This window comes from Echinops telfairi, unplaced genomic scaffold (genome assembly GCF_000313985.2).
Source record: "Echinops telfairi isolate 266 unplaced genomic scaffold, ASM31398v2 ScPeMD7_28;HRSCAF=97, whole genome shotgun sequence".
Taxonomy (NCBI): domain Eukaryota; kingdom Metazoa; phylum Chordata; class Mammalia; order Afrosoricida; family Tenrecidae; genus Echinops; species Echinops telfairi.
The window spans coordinates 804,053-822,032 of record NW_022103925.1 but is presented as its reverse complement, the minus strand read 5'-3'; the positions used below and the strand labels follow the sequence as shown (position 1 = coordinate 822,032).

The following is a 17,980-nucleotide window of genomic DNA, read 5'->3' as shown; positions in this document are numbered from 1 at the left end:
CCCCTGTGCATAGAACCACCCACCCTGTGAGAGGAGCCGCTCTTCTGTGTGGGAGGTGCTGTTTGGCTCAGACACCCAGAGACAGTCACATTGGCTCCCTGTCCCAGCCCTGTTTCCATGTGTGGGTGGGTGTACAGTGGGTGTAAGCCCACCACAGCTTCAGTACAGCAGAAGGAGGTGACCATCCCATTGCGGGGGCCTGGGGTCCATCTGTCTCGCTAGGGTTTCCTTGCTTCTCACTGCCCCTGTTTTGCCAACCGTGATGTCCGTTCCTAGAGGGCGGGTCTCCCGGGGGCGTGTCAGGGACACAGGGTCACTTTGGGGAGCCAGTGGCTGCTCTGGGCTGTTAATTTTCCCCACCCTGGGTCGAGGAGGTTCCCAGAGTAGGGGCCCCAGGTAAGGGGACCCCTGGGCTCCTGGCTCTTCTTTCCTGGGGGCTGTGAGGCCCCTCTCCCTCCACTGGCTTCTCTGTCTTTGATGAACTGAGAGAGAAGTAGTCACGCAGCCACCGCCCAGGGAAACACCCCTGCCTGGCTCCAGGTCCGGCCCAGCCAACCTCAGAGACGCCTGGCCCAGCGCGCCCATGCACACACACGCACACCGCGGAGGACACAGCTTCAGCTGTGGCCGTTCCCCTTCCTGGTGACATGTCCCAATGCAGGCGCCACAGCCACCCGCCCTGACTGGGGGTGGGGTGGGGGGTTCTGGTCACAGCCCTTCCATGCCTGGCATCTGCCGTGTCTTCAGCGTTCCCCACCAGCAACCCAAGGGCTTCTCCCCACTGCCTGTCCTTTTCATTGTCCGACTTTGGTTAAAAAAACAACCAGACTCCGGCTCTCCTGCTTAGTCCTAACCACTCTGTCCCCTGAGCTCTGGACCACTCTGGGTGGATCAGAGAAACAAATTCTTGGGCACTCATGTGTGTGTATAAGAAAGAGTTTTATGTACAAGAGCAACTGAATCTAGAGAAAACATCCCAGCCCACTCCAGATCAAGTCCGTAAGTCTGATATTAGCCCATATGGCCAATGCCAATCTACAACGTCCTCTTCAGACTCACGAAACACATGCAGTGATGCCGAGAGCAGGAAGATCACAGGCCAGTGGGTGGGAAGTCTTGTGGATCCACCGGTGGTAGAGGCATCTCAGCGCTGGCGTGAGTCTCCACGTGGCTCCTCCATCTCCAGGGCTCTGGTTCCATCCGCATAGCTCCGTGTGTCTTGTCAGCAGGAAGACAAAGCAGAGAATGAGTGTGTGTCTGCGCTCCAGTGAGCTCTTTATCTTCATAGCTCCTCCAAATGAGGTCACCGTGCTGTGGACCTGATTGACAGACTAGACTCCACCCCTCATGAGTAATAGTCTCGAGTTGACACCAGACGATGTCACCACCACAGGACTTCTGTTGGTGGGCAGTGTCTCCCAGCCCTCCTGCCTGGCGGTGGGAGTTTCTGTGCTTTCACAGGGCAGGACTTTTGTGGCATATGGCCAGACCTACCAAACAATGAGATTATGACTGGGACGCCACCCCACAGCTGTGATAGAAAAGGCATCGGTGGAAAGACCCAGGCCCGCCACAGAGGGGACCCGTCCAGCCTGGGCAGCTGGAGTAAGAATTTCAATGGCTGTGACTGGCTGTTCGGGACCAACCTTCACCTGCCTTCAGACTGCCCGCTGGCCCTGTTTCCACTGCCACCCTTCTCGCTTGATTGTCTCGTAGACTACAGACGACATTCCATTCGGTGTTGAGAGACCGCCTTGGGCAGTGATCACCGTGGATCAACTTGTTAGCAGTGAGTTGTGAGTTTCTCTTGCTCAGGAAGATGAACGGGTGTGGACTTGGTGGTGTGAAGCTGGGCTCTGGACTTCACTGGAGAAGAGTCAGCTCTGCTGGATGTACCTCCGAGGACACCTCACAGAGATGTGACGGTGGAAACCTTCAGGAACCTGGACTCAGGGTAGCAATGGACAAAGACTTCCAGGGAACAGCTAATAATGGGATTTATGAAGAATGAATCTTGGCCATTCAACATGGAAGAAATCTGTGCGTTCAATGGCAGTAAAAATCACCCCAACATCCAGGAAAGGCCTCTGAGAGAACCCCTGGTAGAGACCCGCCCCGCGACTGAAGAAGGGCCTGGTGAGGACTGCAAAGAGGTGACCCGAGTGGACGCTTCCTCGGCCCGGCTGAGGATCAGACTGTGTTCCGAGGAACTGCTCGTGGTATTCCTGCTGAATGTCATGAGGGTGGTGATCACACACTCAACCGTCAAGTCAGATTGTGAGGTTCCCAGATTGGGGTGTCTTGGTTCTTGCTTTGCAGCATGGAAAGAATTCTCCGGCAGAAGCACATTTGCTATCCAAATGACTTTTATGAGGGAAAGGGAAGTTTCAGGTTTTACAGTCTCAGAAAACACATGCTGTTTCAGGAAAGTAAGAGGCCGCATGGAAACCACGCGGGGGTCCACAGCTGAAAAACCACATGGAAAGTATAGGGGAACAGGGCGTGAACCCACGCTTGGGGCTCTAGTAGATCCCAGAGGCCCAGAGAGAGGGTGCCGGGCTGTGTGCCTACTTATTCCCGCCCACCCCACTGGCTGGGGGAGGCGTGGTTGAGAGCATTGGCTGATCCTACTGGCTGAGCTTAGGCCTACCTGTGTGATGTCATGTGGCTGGGCCCAGTCTGTGTGCCCAGGTGGACCTCCCACAAGGGCCTAGGGGGCTTGTGTCTGAGCATGCTCAGTTTGTATCTTCCCATAGGTGTCTAATTGGTGCCTGATTTCTTTCCAACCCTGCTGTTGTGGCCCTATGCAGGTACAGTGAACCCTCGTTTATCGCGGTTAATCGGTTCTAGACCCTACCGTGATAAATGAAATTCCGCGAAGTAGGATTCCTTATGTGTAAATCAAATATTTTCATAGTTAGAGCATAGAGGACATGAAAAAACACCCTTTAGTCACCATTACACTCATATTACCCAATTTATTAAACAAAAAACGGAAACTACAGTAAAACATTTTGGACGTTACAATTATCATTTATTATTTATTATATTATTTATGGCATCAAGTGTATACAGTATAAGCCAATCAGTGGCATTAATGACAGAGCATGCGCTGTTATGCAAAAACCGCGATAGAGTGAAGCCGCGGAAGTCGAAGCGCGAAGTGGTGAGGGTTCACTGTATTGGGGAGACACCACCACCACCACCCCAGTCTCTATTTTGGCAACCTAACAAGATCACACACTGGATACCAACATTACCAGGATAATGAACGTGTGGACACTTGCAGTGTTCCTCTTATCTAAAACCTCACATGCAAACACTAAGAAGACAAAAGCCTTGTAAACAAAACGATTGCGGGAAGCCTGTGGTGTTCCCTCACTCCACTCTAAACATATGAGAAGTCACATGTAGAGAGGCCTTGTGCATGCGTGCTGTGTTCCAACAATGAACAGCCACATAATGCCTCACAACAGAGGCATTATGAATCTAAGGAATGAGGGAAGCCTTTTGTTGGCCGTGAGCACTATTGCAGCATGAGAGAAATCACACTGGAGAGAGGCCTTCCTTATGAACGTCAAGGATTTGAGAAAGACATTTATAATTTTTCAACACTGTACATACATAGAAAACTTCACAGTGGGGAGAAGATTTATGAATGTAAAGAATGTGGGAAAGCCTCTAAAGATTGCTCAGCACAGGCGTAACACATCAGAACACACAGTGGAGAGAGGCCTTATGGACGTACAGAAGGTGGAAGAGGCGCCATTCGGTCATATAAAAGAAAACAGAGGAAAGAACGGAAAGGTTGTGGGAAAGCCTTTTATGGTCTTTACACCCTGAGTGGACATAGAAGAATCCACAGTGGGTAGAGGCCTTAGGAATGTAAGGAATGTGGGAAATCCTTCAGTCAGCCGTCAGCATGATTACATACAGTGGAGAGAAGCCTTATGAATGAAAGGAATGTAGGTCCGCCTTTAAATATCATTCAGGACTGGCCCAATATACCAGAACACGCAGCGGAGAGAGGCCGTATGAATGTACAGAATATGGGAAAGGCTTCAGGTGGTCATCAGCATTCTCCCGACGTGAGAGCACACATGGTAGAGAGAGGCCTTATGACCGTGAAGAATGTGGGAAAGCCTTTAGATATTGTTCAGGATTGTCTTGCCATCTGAGAACACAGTGGAGAGAGACCTTCTGAATGTGAGAGATGTGGGAAAGCCTTTAGTCCTCAACTCTCAAAAAACAGACGTATTTGGGGAAGAGAAGCTGTTTAAATAAAAAGGTGGGAAATAATGTTATTGGTTGAGAACCCTGACTCAACACAAAACAGTTTGCATTTTGGAGAAGTCTTTAGTGTAAAAGTTCTAAGAGACCCTTTGCTTTCTTCATGGGACCCATGATTCATCCTGAAGAAATACAAATGTGAGGACTATGATAAGGTCTTTATTCCTCCCTCATTTCTCACTAGATCTATAAGAGTGTCAGGGGCGAGAAGAACTTGCCTTATGTCTGTGAGGAACAAGGAACTTCAATTCTCCCTAAGCCTTTAAAAGCCAAATGGAGGAGATTTACCAGGGAGAAAAAGAATACGTATGTACTCATGTGGGAAACCCTTCAAGCATGCCTCATCTTCTTGAACCCCGAAATCAAGCAAGTGCAGAGTTCAGGGCAAGTTCTGCTTCCACCCAGTGAGGACTCCTGTGGCTGGGATCGTCTCAATTAGCTTAATTCATGTCTTCATTAACGTCCAATTAACTACCTCCAGTGACGTTTTAAATCATTCGTGCTCAAGGAACGGAAACATCTCAGTCTTTTGGAATTCTTTCAGTATGGACTCATCCTGTGACTATAAACGGTGAATCTATTTCCCCTCTTAGTATCCCTATCAGCCCTCAAACACACACTACGATTGGAAGGAAAGGACCCTCCCAATTATAGCATGTGGCTTTAGAGAAGTATCATAGATCACGTTCTTTCCTGATGTTCTTACGTCTTCGCTGAAAGCCCCCTCAAACTGTGACATTGTGACGTGTGCTTTCTTTGAATGTTTCCAATTATTATTTTTTTTAATTAAAACACACACAAAGAAATCTCAGGATGGAGATTCTACAGTGTGGATTGTTTTCCAAAATAAACAAGCAAACAAACAAATGAATTTACAACCAAAACTCACTGCCATTGAGCCGATACCAACTCACAGCAACGCTACAGGACAGGGCCATGAGACACGTGACTCAGCCCATCCCGGCTCCGTGGAGAGCAGTCCCTGTGGGTTTCTGAGTGTCACTCCCTGCAGGAAGAGACAGCCTCATCTCTCCCCTGAGGAGGGGTGGTGGTTTCAAACTACTGACCTTGGGGTTTCAGACTGATACGTAAGCACGAATGTCCCCAGGGCTCCTTAACATTCCAGGGCAGAGACTCACAAGGGAGAACTTCAAGGCCCGTGGCACAGTGAGTCCCATGTTGCTCTGCTAACCACAAGGCCATCAGTTTAAAACTACCAGGTTTCCAAAAATGCCGATACGCTAACATAATAGAAATTTCCAGAGGGGGGCTGTGTCACCTCTCCTGCCTCAGGGATGCCCCTTCCCCTCCAGCAGACGGGCCGCTCGCCACTAGATGGCCTCGTCATATGGGAGCCAGGTGGACATGCCAGGTTCCCTTGAGTCCTGGAGTCTGAGCAAGGACCACAGTAGCCACAATGGCTTCAGGGTGGGACATCTCAGTGCCCATGGCCAGAGTAGCCCGTTTCCTACATACAGGGGACAGCTCAGGCCCTCAGCTGGACCTCCCTGGGAGTGGCTGCCCTGTGTCTGTTCTCAGCCAGTGACCTCGCCTTCTCTCTCGTCTCTACCTGCACCTCTCCTGCCACACACGTGGCCCCCAGTCCACATCCTTGGGGAGCATCCCAATCTCTTTAATAAACCCGGGCGTACCTGTAGAGGGGCAGCGGAGAAGAGACAGCCGCTCGGCGAGGTGGACTGACGCCATGGCTCATCAAGGTGCTGGGACATGAGAATGCCTGTGAGGGTGGGGCAGCCCGGCATGACCCTGACCCTCTCCTTCTCTGTTGTGCACAGGGCTGTTTGAGGGTGAGACGGGTGCAGGCCCCCCGTGTCGCGTGGTGCCCGGGGCATCTGAGTTGGAGCTGGCTTGAGGGCCCTGGGTGACGGTGGCCCTGTCATCAGATTGCAGAAGGGCCCCAGGGCGAGGCTCAGCAAGGCGGGTTGGTGCACCCTCAGTGGCAGCACCCGAGTCCCGGGGGGTTCTGTCTCCGTAACCAGAATGCGCTTCTGCCTCCCTTCCCCCAGGCCTCGTCATCTGAAGACATGGGCAGGTGGGTGGGGATCTTGCTGGCCGAGACAGGCTCATCCACAGACCCCGAGGCCTTGCACTACGACTACATCGATGTGGAGATGTCCGCCAACGTCATTCAGACAGCCAAGCAGACCTTCTGGTGAGGCAGGGCTGGTGTAGTCCATGGGGCCAGAAGGCAGAGGGGGCGGGCATGGGGGTGGGTGGGACCAAGGAGACAGCCGCAGGGCATCGACAAGCCCGGGGAATGGTCAGCAGGATCGAGGAGATGGCCATGGGGCGGTCAGTGGGGCTGGGGTGTGGAATAGGAGGAGGTCAGCCAGGCGGGAGACAGCCAGGGGTGGGCAAGGGTCCGAGGGCATGGATTCCCACAAGTTGACATTTTAAGACACTCTGGTGACACAGCGGCTAAGCGCTCCTGCTGCTAACTTGAAGGTCAGTGGTCAAACCCAGCTCAGGAGAAAGACGGAGCTGTCTGCTCTGCGTGGGCAACTCCCCTCTGCCCTGCAGAAGCACCCTAGGTCAGGAGCAGTGGGCCTGGGCCTGATTGGCATTTAGCGTTTGCCATGACACGTCACCACAGCCTGGGCTCACAGGGAGACAGGGACTCCCGCCTGGAGGGGCGCAGTCTGCACCGCTGGGCATTTTCCTCCTCGGATGCAGCCCCTCTCGTCAGTGTCCTAGGGCCTTGGTCCTTGTCAGTGCAGGTCACCGTGAGTGCTGGGGGTCACAGACTCACACCCGTGCTACATGACCACCGCTCCTGTCACTTGCACGTGGACACGTCTCCTGGACAACCCCAGTGCTGCTCTGTGAGCCCCGTGGACACTCAATGGACAGAATGAAGCAGCAGGTGACGCAGTGACGGCATCAGGGAGGAGGCCCCTGCAGGAGGGACGCTCACCCTGCTGCCCGGCGGCAGCAAGCATTTCGGGTGGGAAGGGCGGCACATGCGGGAGCCCGTACAGGGGCATGTGCCAGGACATGGGTGTGCTGCTGTGGCTAAATCTGGTGGCAGAAAGGGGGAGCCAAGGAGCCGAATGGGACCTTTCAAAGGGCAGCTCAAGGAGACAGAGCCAGACGGTATCACGAGACGTGCAGAGACCTAGAGGTAGGGGGCCCACAGGGAAGCGTGCACTCAGCGTTCTGAGATGGGAAGAACCCAGGAAAAGAAAAGGAAGTCAAGCCTCGAGCTGCGGTTCTGAAAGATCCTGGAGACAAAATACTGAATGACGCAAGAAGCATCCAGAGAGGATGGAAGGAATCCACAGAGTCGCTGTGCCAAAAGCACCAGCTGACAGCCCAGCATTTCCGAGCGAGAGCCAAGGGGGCTGAAGGAAGCAGTCCTAGCGGCACTGGAAACGTTCACCAAGAACAAGGCTCCAGGCACCGACGAGACGCCCACTGGAATGTCTCACAGCTGAAGAAGCACTGGAAGCACTCGCTGGTCTACGCCAGGAAATGTGGATGACAGCTACGTGGCCAACAGACTGGCAGAGATCCATATCTGTGCCCGTTCCAAAGGAAGGTGCCCAACAGAGGGCTCAAGCCGGAGGGTTCTATCACTAATAGCACATGCAAATAAGTCTTGCTTCAGTTCATCCAACGCCGGTGGCAGCTGTACATTCACATGGAGCTTCCCAAGATTCCAGCCAGATTCAGAAGAGGACAGGGAACATTCCTGATGTCAGATGGATCTTGGCTGAAAGCAGAGAATTCCAGAGAGACGTTGACTTGTGTCTCATGGGCTACGTGAAGGCATCCGATTGCGTGGACCGTAATACACGGTGGGCCGCCTTGAGAAGAAGGAGATCCCAGAACCCTGCACTGTGGTCGTGCAGAACGTACGTGTACTGGGTCAAGAGGCAGCGTGAGGACAGAACGGGGGCACTGCAGGGTTTAAAACCAGGGAAGAGGTGGCCAGGGTTGTGTCCTCCCACCATACTGTCCACTCTGTGGGCCGAGCACATCCTCAGAGGAGCTGGATTACAGGAATCAGAGGGCATCGGGATCAGAGGAAGGTCATGGACAACCTGTGGTGTGCACATGACAGAACCCTGCTTGCTGACAGAGAGGAGGACTTGAAGCCCGTGCTGATGAGCATCAAGGACTGCGGCCCCAGCGTGGACGACGACTCCATGTGAGGAAGATCAAGTCCTCACCGCTGGACCAGCAGGTAGCATCATGATCAATGGAGAAAAGGTTGAAGTTGTCAAGGATTTTGTTTTATTTGAATCCACAATCAATGCTCATGGAATCAGCAGTCAAGAGGTCAAAAAGTGAGTTGTACTGGGTAGATCTGCTGCACAAGAGCTCGTCAGAGTATTAAAGAGCAAGGGTGCCCCTTGGAGGACCAGCCGTGGGTTCTCCGCTGCATCCTATGCCTGTGACAGTTGGACACTGAATAAGGAAGACTGAAGGAGAACCTATGCGTCTGGACTGCGTGCTGGGGAATGCCCACAGTAGCACAGACTGCTGAAAGGGCACACCCATCTGTCTCGGAGGAAGTGAGGCCGAGTGTTCCCTAGAGGCCAGGACGCGGGGCTCCGTCTCACGTACATTGGACCAGTTGTCAGGAGAGCAGCTGGTTGAAGAAATGAGCAGAGAAGAAAGATGGCCTGGAATGTCGCCCACTAGAGGGCGCGCGCTCCTGCAGGGCCCCCACCCCCAACCTGAAGCTGGCTCCCCAGGGCTGGGACTGACCCCTGCAGAGGCCCGCACCGTGTGGTCTGGTCACGGGGCCTCGCACTAGAGGACATCTTCTGTCCCTGTGGACCGTCACTGCTCTCCAGCCAAATGTCTCCTCCAGGAGGGGCCACTGAAGACTGGAGCCTTCCTTCCTGGTCAGCCCTAACCTGGGAATGCCAATGAAACATGGGCTTCGTCGCAGCAGACAGGGGAAATACATGGACAGGGGACGGGCGCGGACAAGTCCCGGGAGAGAGCTGGGGTGGAAGGCTCCCAGCCTAGGTCCCCAGGCCTGGTCAGAATCTGCCATCTCCCTGGGATCAACCCTCCAGGCCTTTCCCTGCTGGACCTGGGTGGGTGCTGACCACTGCCCTCTGAGTTAGCAGCTTCAAGCCTCGCCGTCGGCCCCTTAGCTCCCTATGCCGGTTAGGGCCACAGGGCCCACTCTGTCCCTGGTGGGCTCGGCCAGGTGCTGACCCCAGTCCCTCAGTTTCACCAGCAGGCGTGGCCTCTCCGTCAGCCCCTACCTGGGCGGCTCCTCCAATGGCTACTCACACCCTAGTGGCGCAGCCCTGCACTACGACGACGTCCCCTGTATCAACGGATCGGTGAGTAGCCCATCCACACCGGGCAGGGGGCGGTCACCACCACGGACCCGGCTGCCCACAGGGGACAGCTCCTTTGTGTGACTGAGGCCCGGTGGTGGGTGAGGCCCCAGCCCAGCCCTCCCCTAAGAGGCAGCCGAGGGGCAGCAGGGTGTGACCACACGTAGCCATTCCCGTGCAGAGAGACGCGGAGAGGCCAGGGCCAGATGGCAGACACCGGACTCTTCCCTGGGGTCAGCTTTGAGGAGCAGGGTCACACCACATGGGGCCTGGGCCAGTGCTGACTCACATCCACAGGGCAGTGTCCGAGCCCCCACATGGAGCCCCAGGGCCCAGCTCTACTCTCACTCACAGGAAGCCATAGCTCCGGGCAGGCTGGTCCGGCTCAGGCATCACTGAGTGTCCACCGTTGGTGCCCCACCGGCCCCTGGGGTCAACAGGACTCCAGGTCTGTCCCCAGGCTCTCGTGTCTGGGATTTGTGCTGTCCACAGCCCTCATCCACGCACATGGGCTTGGCTGTCTCCAGGTGACCCGTTGGACCACACTGACTGTGCATTGAGGGGCTGTCTGCACTCGAAGCCCAGGTGGCCCTTTCCCATCCATCCACTGCCCCGTCGGCTTCCTCGGCTCAGAGCCTGCCCCTCCCAGCAGCCGCTCGGGTGCGATGTTCAGGACACAAGAGTCTAGGCGGGGGCAGGCGGGGTCACCTTCAGACTCGTCTGCCGGTGTCTCCCGGGAGCCTTTACGTCCAGGTCACAGGAAGTCACGCTCACTAACACCCAGGGGCCCATTGAGACACCCGGGGAAATGGAGACCAGGCCACTCAAGAGGGCTCTCTCTCTCACTCTCTCTCTGATCTCAGGAAGGTTCTGTCCGTCTCTGAGTCAGCTCTGAAGAGGGTTTTCTCCCCTCTCACACACACTTATTCTCTCACACTCAAACACACTCACACACTCTCACATGCACTCACACCCACACACTCTCACTCATTCTCACACACACATTCACACAATCACACACACAGTCTCTTACATTCTCACACTCTCACCCACACACTTATACACTCACACTCACACACACTCTCACACTCCCATTCTTTCTCACACTCGCACACTTTACATCTAGACTTTTCTACAGGTGTGTCTCAGAGTTTACTTGTGACCTGTCTTCTGGCCTCTTAGGGAGTGATGCTCTGGTCTGGATGGTTTTGAGCACCCTGGCCCATGGCCTTGCCCCTTGGCCTCCATCACAGAGCTCACCGAGGTCATGGGACCAGGGATCTGAGACTGTAGACAGGTCCCTAGCCCCAGGGTCCACTGATCAGGGGGACCACTGATCTGAGGCTGTTCTTGGGTCCCCAGCGCCACAGAAATGGACACTAGCAGATGACCTCCTTGGGGGACCGCCTGTGGGGGGCCACAGGCGGTACTATTTTTGTGACAAAAGCTTCTAACTTAGGCCTCTCTGTCCGAGCTCCAAAGTCCCTCTGCCCAGGGAAATCATGATGGATCCCCCAGTGGTGTGGGCAGCTGTGTCCTTGGCTGTTCTGACCCAAAGGCTTGTCCAGCTGCTTCTGAGAGCCCCTGGGGCTCTGAGACCGTGGGGTTGCCCATCAGCAAGACAGGAGGGCGCCCTGGTGGTGCTATGGTCAGGCCAGGCTGCTAATCACGGAGTCAGCGGTTCAAACCCCACCAGTCCCTCCAGGAGAAAGATGAGGCTACTGCTCCCCTTGAGACTGATGGCCTGGAAAGGCCGCCCCGCACGGGCCACCCCTGGGTGGCAGTGGTTTTCATTGGGAAGTCAGCAGGCCTGTCTTTAAGCGTGGGACTCTTACACCCCGCCTGGACCTCATCTTCACATCACCATGACTTCCAGGTCAGGTGGGTGGGCTACGGTGGCACGCAGGGTCCGCCCACAGCCCCGCCCAGGGCGCTGGGTGACGCCCACTACCCCCTGCCTGTCCCGCTCACCTCCTCTCAGAGGCCCGCCCCTCAGACCCGGCGCAGGCGCAGTGTCTAGAATGTGTCCTCAGTGCGCAGCGCTGTCACCACGTGTGTTACCACGTGCATCACCTGCGTGCGTCACCGCGTATCCCTGCTTCTCCAGAGAGGCGCACCGGAGGCCTTTCTCCGCTTCAGAAAACGGAGCGGAAGGGAAGCCCCACAGCCCACGACGCCTGGAATGATTCATGGGGGCCGGGGCCGGAAGGGGGGGCTTCTCAAGTCTTGGAGCCCCCCCTGGATGCAGGGGCTTTATCGATGAAAACGAGGTGGGGTGGGGGCGGTGTTTGTAGTCGGCTGCTAACCCGCAGGAATCCAGTTCTAGGAACAGGGGTGCCGCCGAGCGAGGCCGCGTGCTCCGCTGTCCCCCGCGCTCTGTGGCGGCGGCGGTCGGTTCACCTCGCGGTCGCTGTGGGCCCCACCGGAGCTGGCCACCGGGAGCGGCCGGCGGGTTTGAACTGCCGACCTCGCGGCCCAACGGGGCCTGTGGGGCGCCTGCCCGTGTCTGGGCCGCGCGGGGGCAGCGGTGCGGGGTGGGTTTGCCCGGGCGCGGCCCGCCCCCTCTGCCCGCTAACCTCCCAGCTCTGTGTATTTCAGTGGGACCCCGAGGACAGCCTTCCCGCCCCCCGCAGCAGAAGCACGGGAGAAGAGGTGTTCTATGATAACGCGGGCCTCTATGATAACTTGCCGTCTCCGAAAATCTTTGCTCGCTACCCACCCGCCGAGAGGAAGGGTCCTCGGGCGCCCGCTTCCCACTGCGGCTCCTCTAACCACTACAAGCGCCCCGCCTCGCCCAGTCTGTCCGCCCCCCTGCCTCTCACTAACACCTCTTCTCAGGGGAGGGCGTCTGTCGGGCCCGGCTCCCAGGTACACAGCGCGCTCCCCGAACGGTCTGCCCCTGAACTGCCCGCTCCCTCTCCGACTGCGGACCCAGGTGCCAACCTTTGTGTTCGCAATAGGGCTGGGGGTCAGGCGCAAACCCCACAGCTGCTCCGCAGGAGGGCGGTGAGGCTATCTGCTCCCATGAGGATTTACAGCCCTGGAGACCCTCGGGGCAGTTCTACCCTGGCACCCCCGCAGGGTCGGCGTCCGCCCAGTAGAGGTGGATTTGTAGTATAGATTTGCAAACTCAGTTCACAGGAGGCACCCAAGAAATAGATGTAATAGCCTCCCACAAGCCGAGTTGCCCGCCATACTGGAGCTCCCTGCCATCTCCAGCCTGCAGGAGCCGGTAGAGCCACCCCTGTGGGTTTCTGAGACTACTTTCGGGGTGTAGAAAGCTCTGTCTTCCTCCTTTGGAGTGGCTGGCAGTTTTGAACCGCCGACTGTACGGGTTGCAGCCTGCCACTACAGCCAGTGGGGCCCCTTCCCTCTGCGCCCCCTCTGCATGTGACTCTGCCCCTTCTTGGGAACGCCCTCGGTGGCAGGGTCCGGGGTTCTGTCCAGTGCAGGCGGAGCCTTGCTTTTTCAGTAGGCAGGGGTCCCTGGGCTCCTGGCAGGAAGGGCTTTTGTACTTTAAACGGCTCCGCAAATTCTGGGAACTGCCCCTAAGGAGCAGGAACGTGTGTCCCTGGAGCCCAGGAAATGACCCGCGGGATTTGGAACGCTCTCTGAGGATAATAAGCGCCCTGTTGATTGAGCTGCCGCCCTAACCCTACCACCCACCCACCACGTGGCCACAGAAGGACCCACTGACTTGCCCTCTGTTTGCTGGCCGCTCGCTCGCGCCGACGGACGCCCCCCTCACCTCAAATGGGCGCGAGGATGCCACCCTCCCCCTGCCCCATTTTTTTTAGGGGGGCGGTCCTTAGGAAGCACAGTACACCAGCCACCGCCTGAACCTGCAATTCTGGTAGTCGCACGGGAAGATTTTTTTTTTTTTTTGCTTCAAGGTTTATTTGAGGGGCATTTTTACTTTCAAAGACACCTGCATGGACGCCAGCCCTGGGGATTCTGGGTCCGTGGCCTTGAGGGCCAGAGGGCTACCCTCAGGGATGGCTCCCTCCGGTGCAGCCCCTGCCTGTATTGGCCGTGGACTTGGAGGGCAGAGAACACGGTGTGCTGCTCACTGCTCCGGTGCTGGGACCTGATCCCTGGGGGCTGGGCGGTGAAGCGCCCCGCTGCCACCTGAAAGGTCAGCGGTTTGATCCCAGCGGCCCCGTAAGAGAAGGCTGAGGCCACCCACCCCTGTGGGGACAGCAGTGCCATGAGGCCGATGAGGCCACCCATAGTGTCCTGCAGGCCCATTCTGCACCAGAGGCACCTCCCCCGCACAGTGTTTGGGATGGGCTGTGGGGAGCAGGATGTGGTATTTGGTTGACCCCAGCACAGGGTGGTCCATGTGGCCAGTGTTTCCCCTTAGTTTTTGTGTAGCTTTTATGGTTTTCTAAGTTCAGTTTTGCGTAGCTTTTAACGAGGACACAGACCCACAGTCAGATGGCAGCGCCTTCAGCCTCTCACCCTTGTGTGGTTACTTCGGGGTGGGGGGAACGGGGTGCCCCCCACCCCCCGTAGCTTCCCGTCATACAGTCTCTGGAACCCTGAGAGCAGGCCCCCACTTTAAACAAGGACATGGAGCATCAGCTTCCTGGGGTGGGGGGAGTCAGAATTTTAATTTTTAACAACTCTTTTGGGGGATGGGGGCCTGCACAGTGATGCCCTGAGAGGGCGCCCATCAGACAGTGCCTGCTCCTGCAGCCCAGTGAAATGTGCCCCACCCCACCCCCGCAGAAAAGCCCCATTGTCGCTTCCTCTCTAACCCTCGCCAAGCGGCTTCGCCCTCGTCAGCCCCGGGCTGCCCCTGTGGCTTGTTGAACCTTTCCACTTGCTGCCGTCAGCCGCTCCTCATTACAAAACTCGAGTGCCTATCAGAACAAAGCACAAAGCCCAGTGCCGCCCTTGTCCACTCTGACTCTCTACTGTCCTGTGCTCCCACTCCAGCGAGCTACAACCACAGGCGGAGAGCCAAGGTTCCAGGGCAAACACAGTGGGGCGTGCGCTGACTCAAATCACTAGCTTCTCCTGGGGGCCCTGCTCAGGGATGACAGAGGGCATTGCCCTCTCAGGGCATCACTCAGCAAGAAAGCCCTGGGGACAGAAAGCCTGTTGCCCCCAGGACTGCCCAGCAAGCATGGAAGCCCCAGGCCCCACACCGCAAGGTAGTTGGAATCACTGGTGGGTCTTAAGGTTGTCATTTGCTGTGCCAACCTCCTGAGACGCCATCATTCTGTGACCTTCCAGCCAGACCATTCTGGAGAGAGATCCCTCGTTCTTGGGATCTTATTTCTAGAAGCTTCTTAAGACTCTCAGGAATGTCCCACCAGCCCAGGGCGGTGGAAACCAGGTTGGTTTCCTGTGACCTTCACATGATTCTGCCACATGGAGTTCTGCTTTAAACGAGCCCCAGGTCAAAAAGGTTTTATTGGGAAGAGACACCCCAATTCCGTGCCGGTGCTAATTTCCTCTCACATTGTTCCCACAGTTGAAGAGTAAGAAGCCCCCAGCGGCATCCAACGGGGTCACAGGCAAAGGGAAGACACCGAGCGGGCCGCAGAGAAAGGCGGACCCCACAGCCGGCGTGAAGCGAACCCCTTCCGGTACGTGTGCGCTGCCTGCAGGCAGGGCTTTAACAGCGTCATCTCTGCTCACCTGTTCAGGTGGACACTGGAAACGGGGCAGTGCTGTCCACCTTGGCAGGTGTGGAAGGGAAGGCAGGTGGTTTGTCGGCTGTGGAGCTGGTGGTTGCTGCTGTGGCCCTGTTGGCCCATGCCCACCATCGGGGGCGGGCAGGAGGGGGGAGAAATAGCTGAGCCTGGGTCTCCTGGTGGGCGCAGAGGGCTCAACCACAGACCCACCACTGCCTCATGCGAACTGATGATGGGCCTTATCCCTGAGTCATGTGGGAGGCAGGCAGCCTGGTGCCCCCAGACTCAGAGCCCCCTACCCCGGGTATCATGGTGGCTCACACTAGGGGTCAGCTGTTCACCTCAGTCCTGTGGCCGCCATCAGACTGGCTGCTTCTCCAGGGCCGATAGAATGTAATCATCCTTCAGTTTGTGATCTACTGTGAGCAGCCAATCGGCTGAAAACCAGTCAACAGGAAGCCAGTCCATTTCTTGGGGGGGCGGCCTGCAGCGGGTCTATGTGGTAGTTCTGGCAAAGCTCATACTCTGGATTCTGCCAGCGTTTGTTGCCGGCACCTGCTGACAGCCCTGCTTTCCTGCTCAGCCAGAGGGTCCTCCCCCTGCAGAGGAGGACCTCCTTGCCCCGGAAGCCAGGCTTCAGGCTGCAGCGTGAGCAGGGCAGGGGATGCGGGGACACACGCTGGGCATCCTCGGCCTGGATTGGTCTCTGAGGTGCTGCTGTCACTTGGCTACAGGGCCCGGGTCGTGTGGGGGGCATTGAGGGCTTTACTGGAACAGGGGCACCTGGGGGAAGCACAGTGTCTGGAGCCGCTGTGACAGCTACCGAAAGAAATCCGGGTGCAGAGGGTCTGCGGAGTCAGCCCTGAGGGTCCAAGGTCAGCTCCCAAGGGAACACAGGACCTGCAGCTTCACAGCGCGCACGCACTATGACACTGTATGCAGTGACACCGGTACACTCTTCAGGCCATGCCTCCTCCCTGGATGCCCTGCACCGCTCCCCTGCCCTCCCGAGCCACCGCTGCCCACTGTCACCCAAGCTCCCAGTGCTAAATGCACAGGCGTTCACATCTGAGGCCACTGGAGGCTCAGGGTGCAGAGAGGACGTGGAACAAGGGATATCATTGCTGATGCCAGATGGATCTTAGCAGAAAGCAGAGCATTCCAGAAAGATGTTTCCTCATGCTTTACTGACTGTGCCAAGGCCTTCAGCTGTGTGGGTCATAGAAAACGATGAATTAATTACACTGAATGTGGGAATTCCAGAACCCTTCCTTGTGCTCATGCGGAACTTGTACGTGGATCAAAAGGCAGTTGTGTGAACGGAACCAGGGAATACGGCATGGTATAGAATCCGGACAGGTGTGCGTCGGGGTTGGATCCTCTCAGCAGACTGATTCAGTCTGTATGCGGAGCACACCATCAGAGAAGGTCTGGGTGGACTAGGGAAACAAATCCAGAGATGCTCGTGTTTTATATCCAAGAGTCCTTGTCTGTGAAGAAAAGCATCCCGGCCCAGTCCAGTTCAAGTCCATAATTCCGACAATAGCCCATGTGTCTGATGCCAGTCTGTACAGTCCTCTTCAGACTCACGCAGCACATGCAATGACGCCCAAAGCAGGAAGATCCAGGCCAGTGGGTGGAACGTCTGTGGAAGCATCTCAGGGCCGGGTGGGTCTCCACGTGGCTCCTCCAGCTCCAGGGCTCTGGCTCCATCAGCGTAGCCCCATTTGACTTGTCAACAGGAATGTGTAGCAGAAAGTGTGTCCTGCCTCCAGGGAGGAAGACAGGCGTTCCCAGAATCCTCAGGATAAGGCCACGCCCACACAGAGGTCTTGGCTATGACCTGACTGATGGGCTAGACTCCACCCCTTTATTCTTATTTATCAAGTTGCTGTGAAACTGTGTAACTGCCACACTGGCTTGTTTGAGGAAGAGTGTGGCTTCAGGATGGGAGGGAGGCTCAGGACGACACAGCCGTGCTTGCTGACGGTGGGGAGGACTTGAAGCCCGTGCTGATGAGGCTCGGGAATGGCAGCCTTCGGTGTGGATCATAAGACCGAAATCCTCACCACTGGACCCACAGGTGGGTCCCCCCCACATGATCGGTGGGGAACAGGTTGGCACGGTCACGGTTTTTGTCTTCCTTGGATCCAGCAGTTAGGAGCCTGAGCGATGCATTGCGTTAGGTAAATCCTCCCCACAAGTCCTCTCTACAGTCTCAAAGAGCAAGGATGCTCTTTGACGGCATCAGCTCCACATCCAGGGGTCAGTAAACCCAGCTCTTCCCAATTCAGTGTCCAGAGGCACCCTCTCAGCGAGCCAGCCTCCTGCACAAAAGCCTCAGCTTCACTGCCCCGGGGGCCCAGGAAGTCCACATTCTGCCCCCTGGTTCTGCTGCTGCTGCTCTGATGGTACAGCTGTCACTCGGATCCAGGAGGTTCCCTGCACAGGGATCTCGGGTCCAGGGGACACGCTCCTCTCCTGGCTCCTGATGGTCATGAGATCCCTCCTCCTACTGCTCAGAGGGCTCAGTTTACAAGCAGGGGATGGCTCTCCAGGGGGAATCCTGTTCACAGTGACTCACAGTGAATCTTACAGCACCTTCCCTGCCGCCTGCTCACCAGACCCATGCAGGGAAAGGTCGTGGGTGGGCGTGGAGACTGGCTAGAAGAGCCACGCTCGGTGAGGCACTGCCCAAGATTCACAGCCTTGGAATGCCAG

At 56.5% G+C, this 17,980-nt stretch overlaps 1 protein-coding gene across 1 annotated transcript in view; it reads left to right on the top strand.

Annotated features, from left to right (window-relative positions):
- The window catches only part of AFAP1 (actin filament associated protein 1), a 57,446-nt gene that overhangs the window by 31,589 nt on the left and 7,877 nt on the right, over positions 1–17,980 (top strand). The window contains exons 11-14 of the mRNA XM_004715061.2: positions 6,318–6,463; positions 9,500–9,617; positions 12,213–12,482; positions 15,097–15,211. Of these exons, the coding sequence (XP_004715118.1) occupies positions 6,318–6,463; positions 9,500–9,617; positions 12,213–12,482; positions 15,097–15,211 (649 nt within the window). The remainder of the gene's footprint in view (positions 1–6,317; positions 6,464–9,499; positions 9,618–12,212; positions 12,483–15,096; positions 15,212–17,980) is intronic.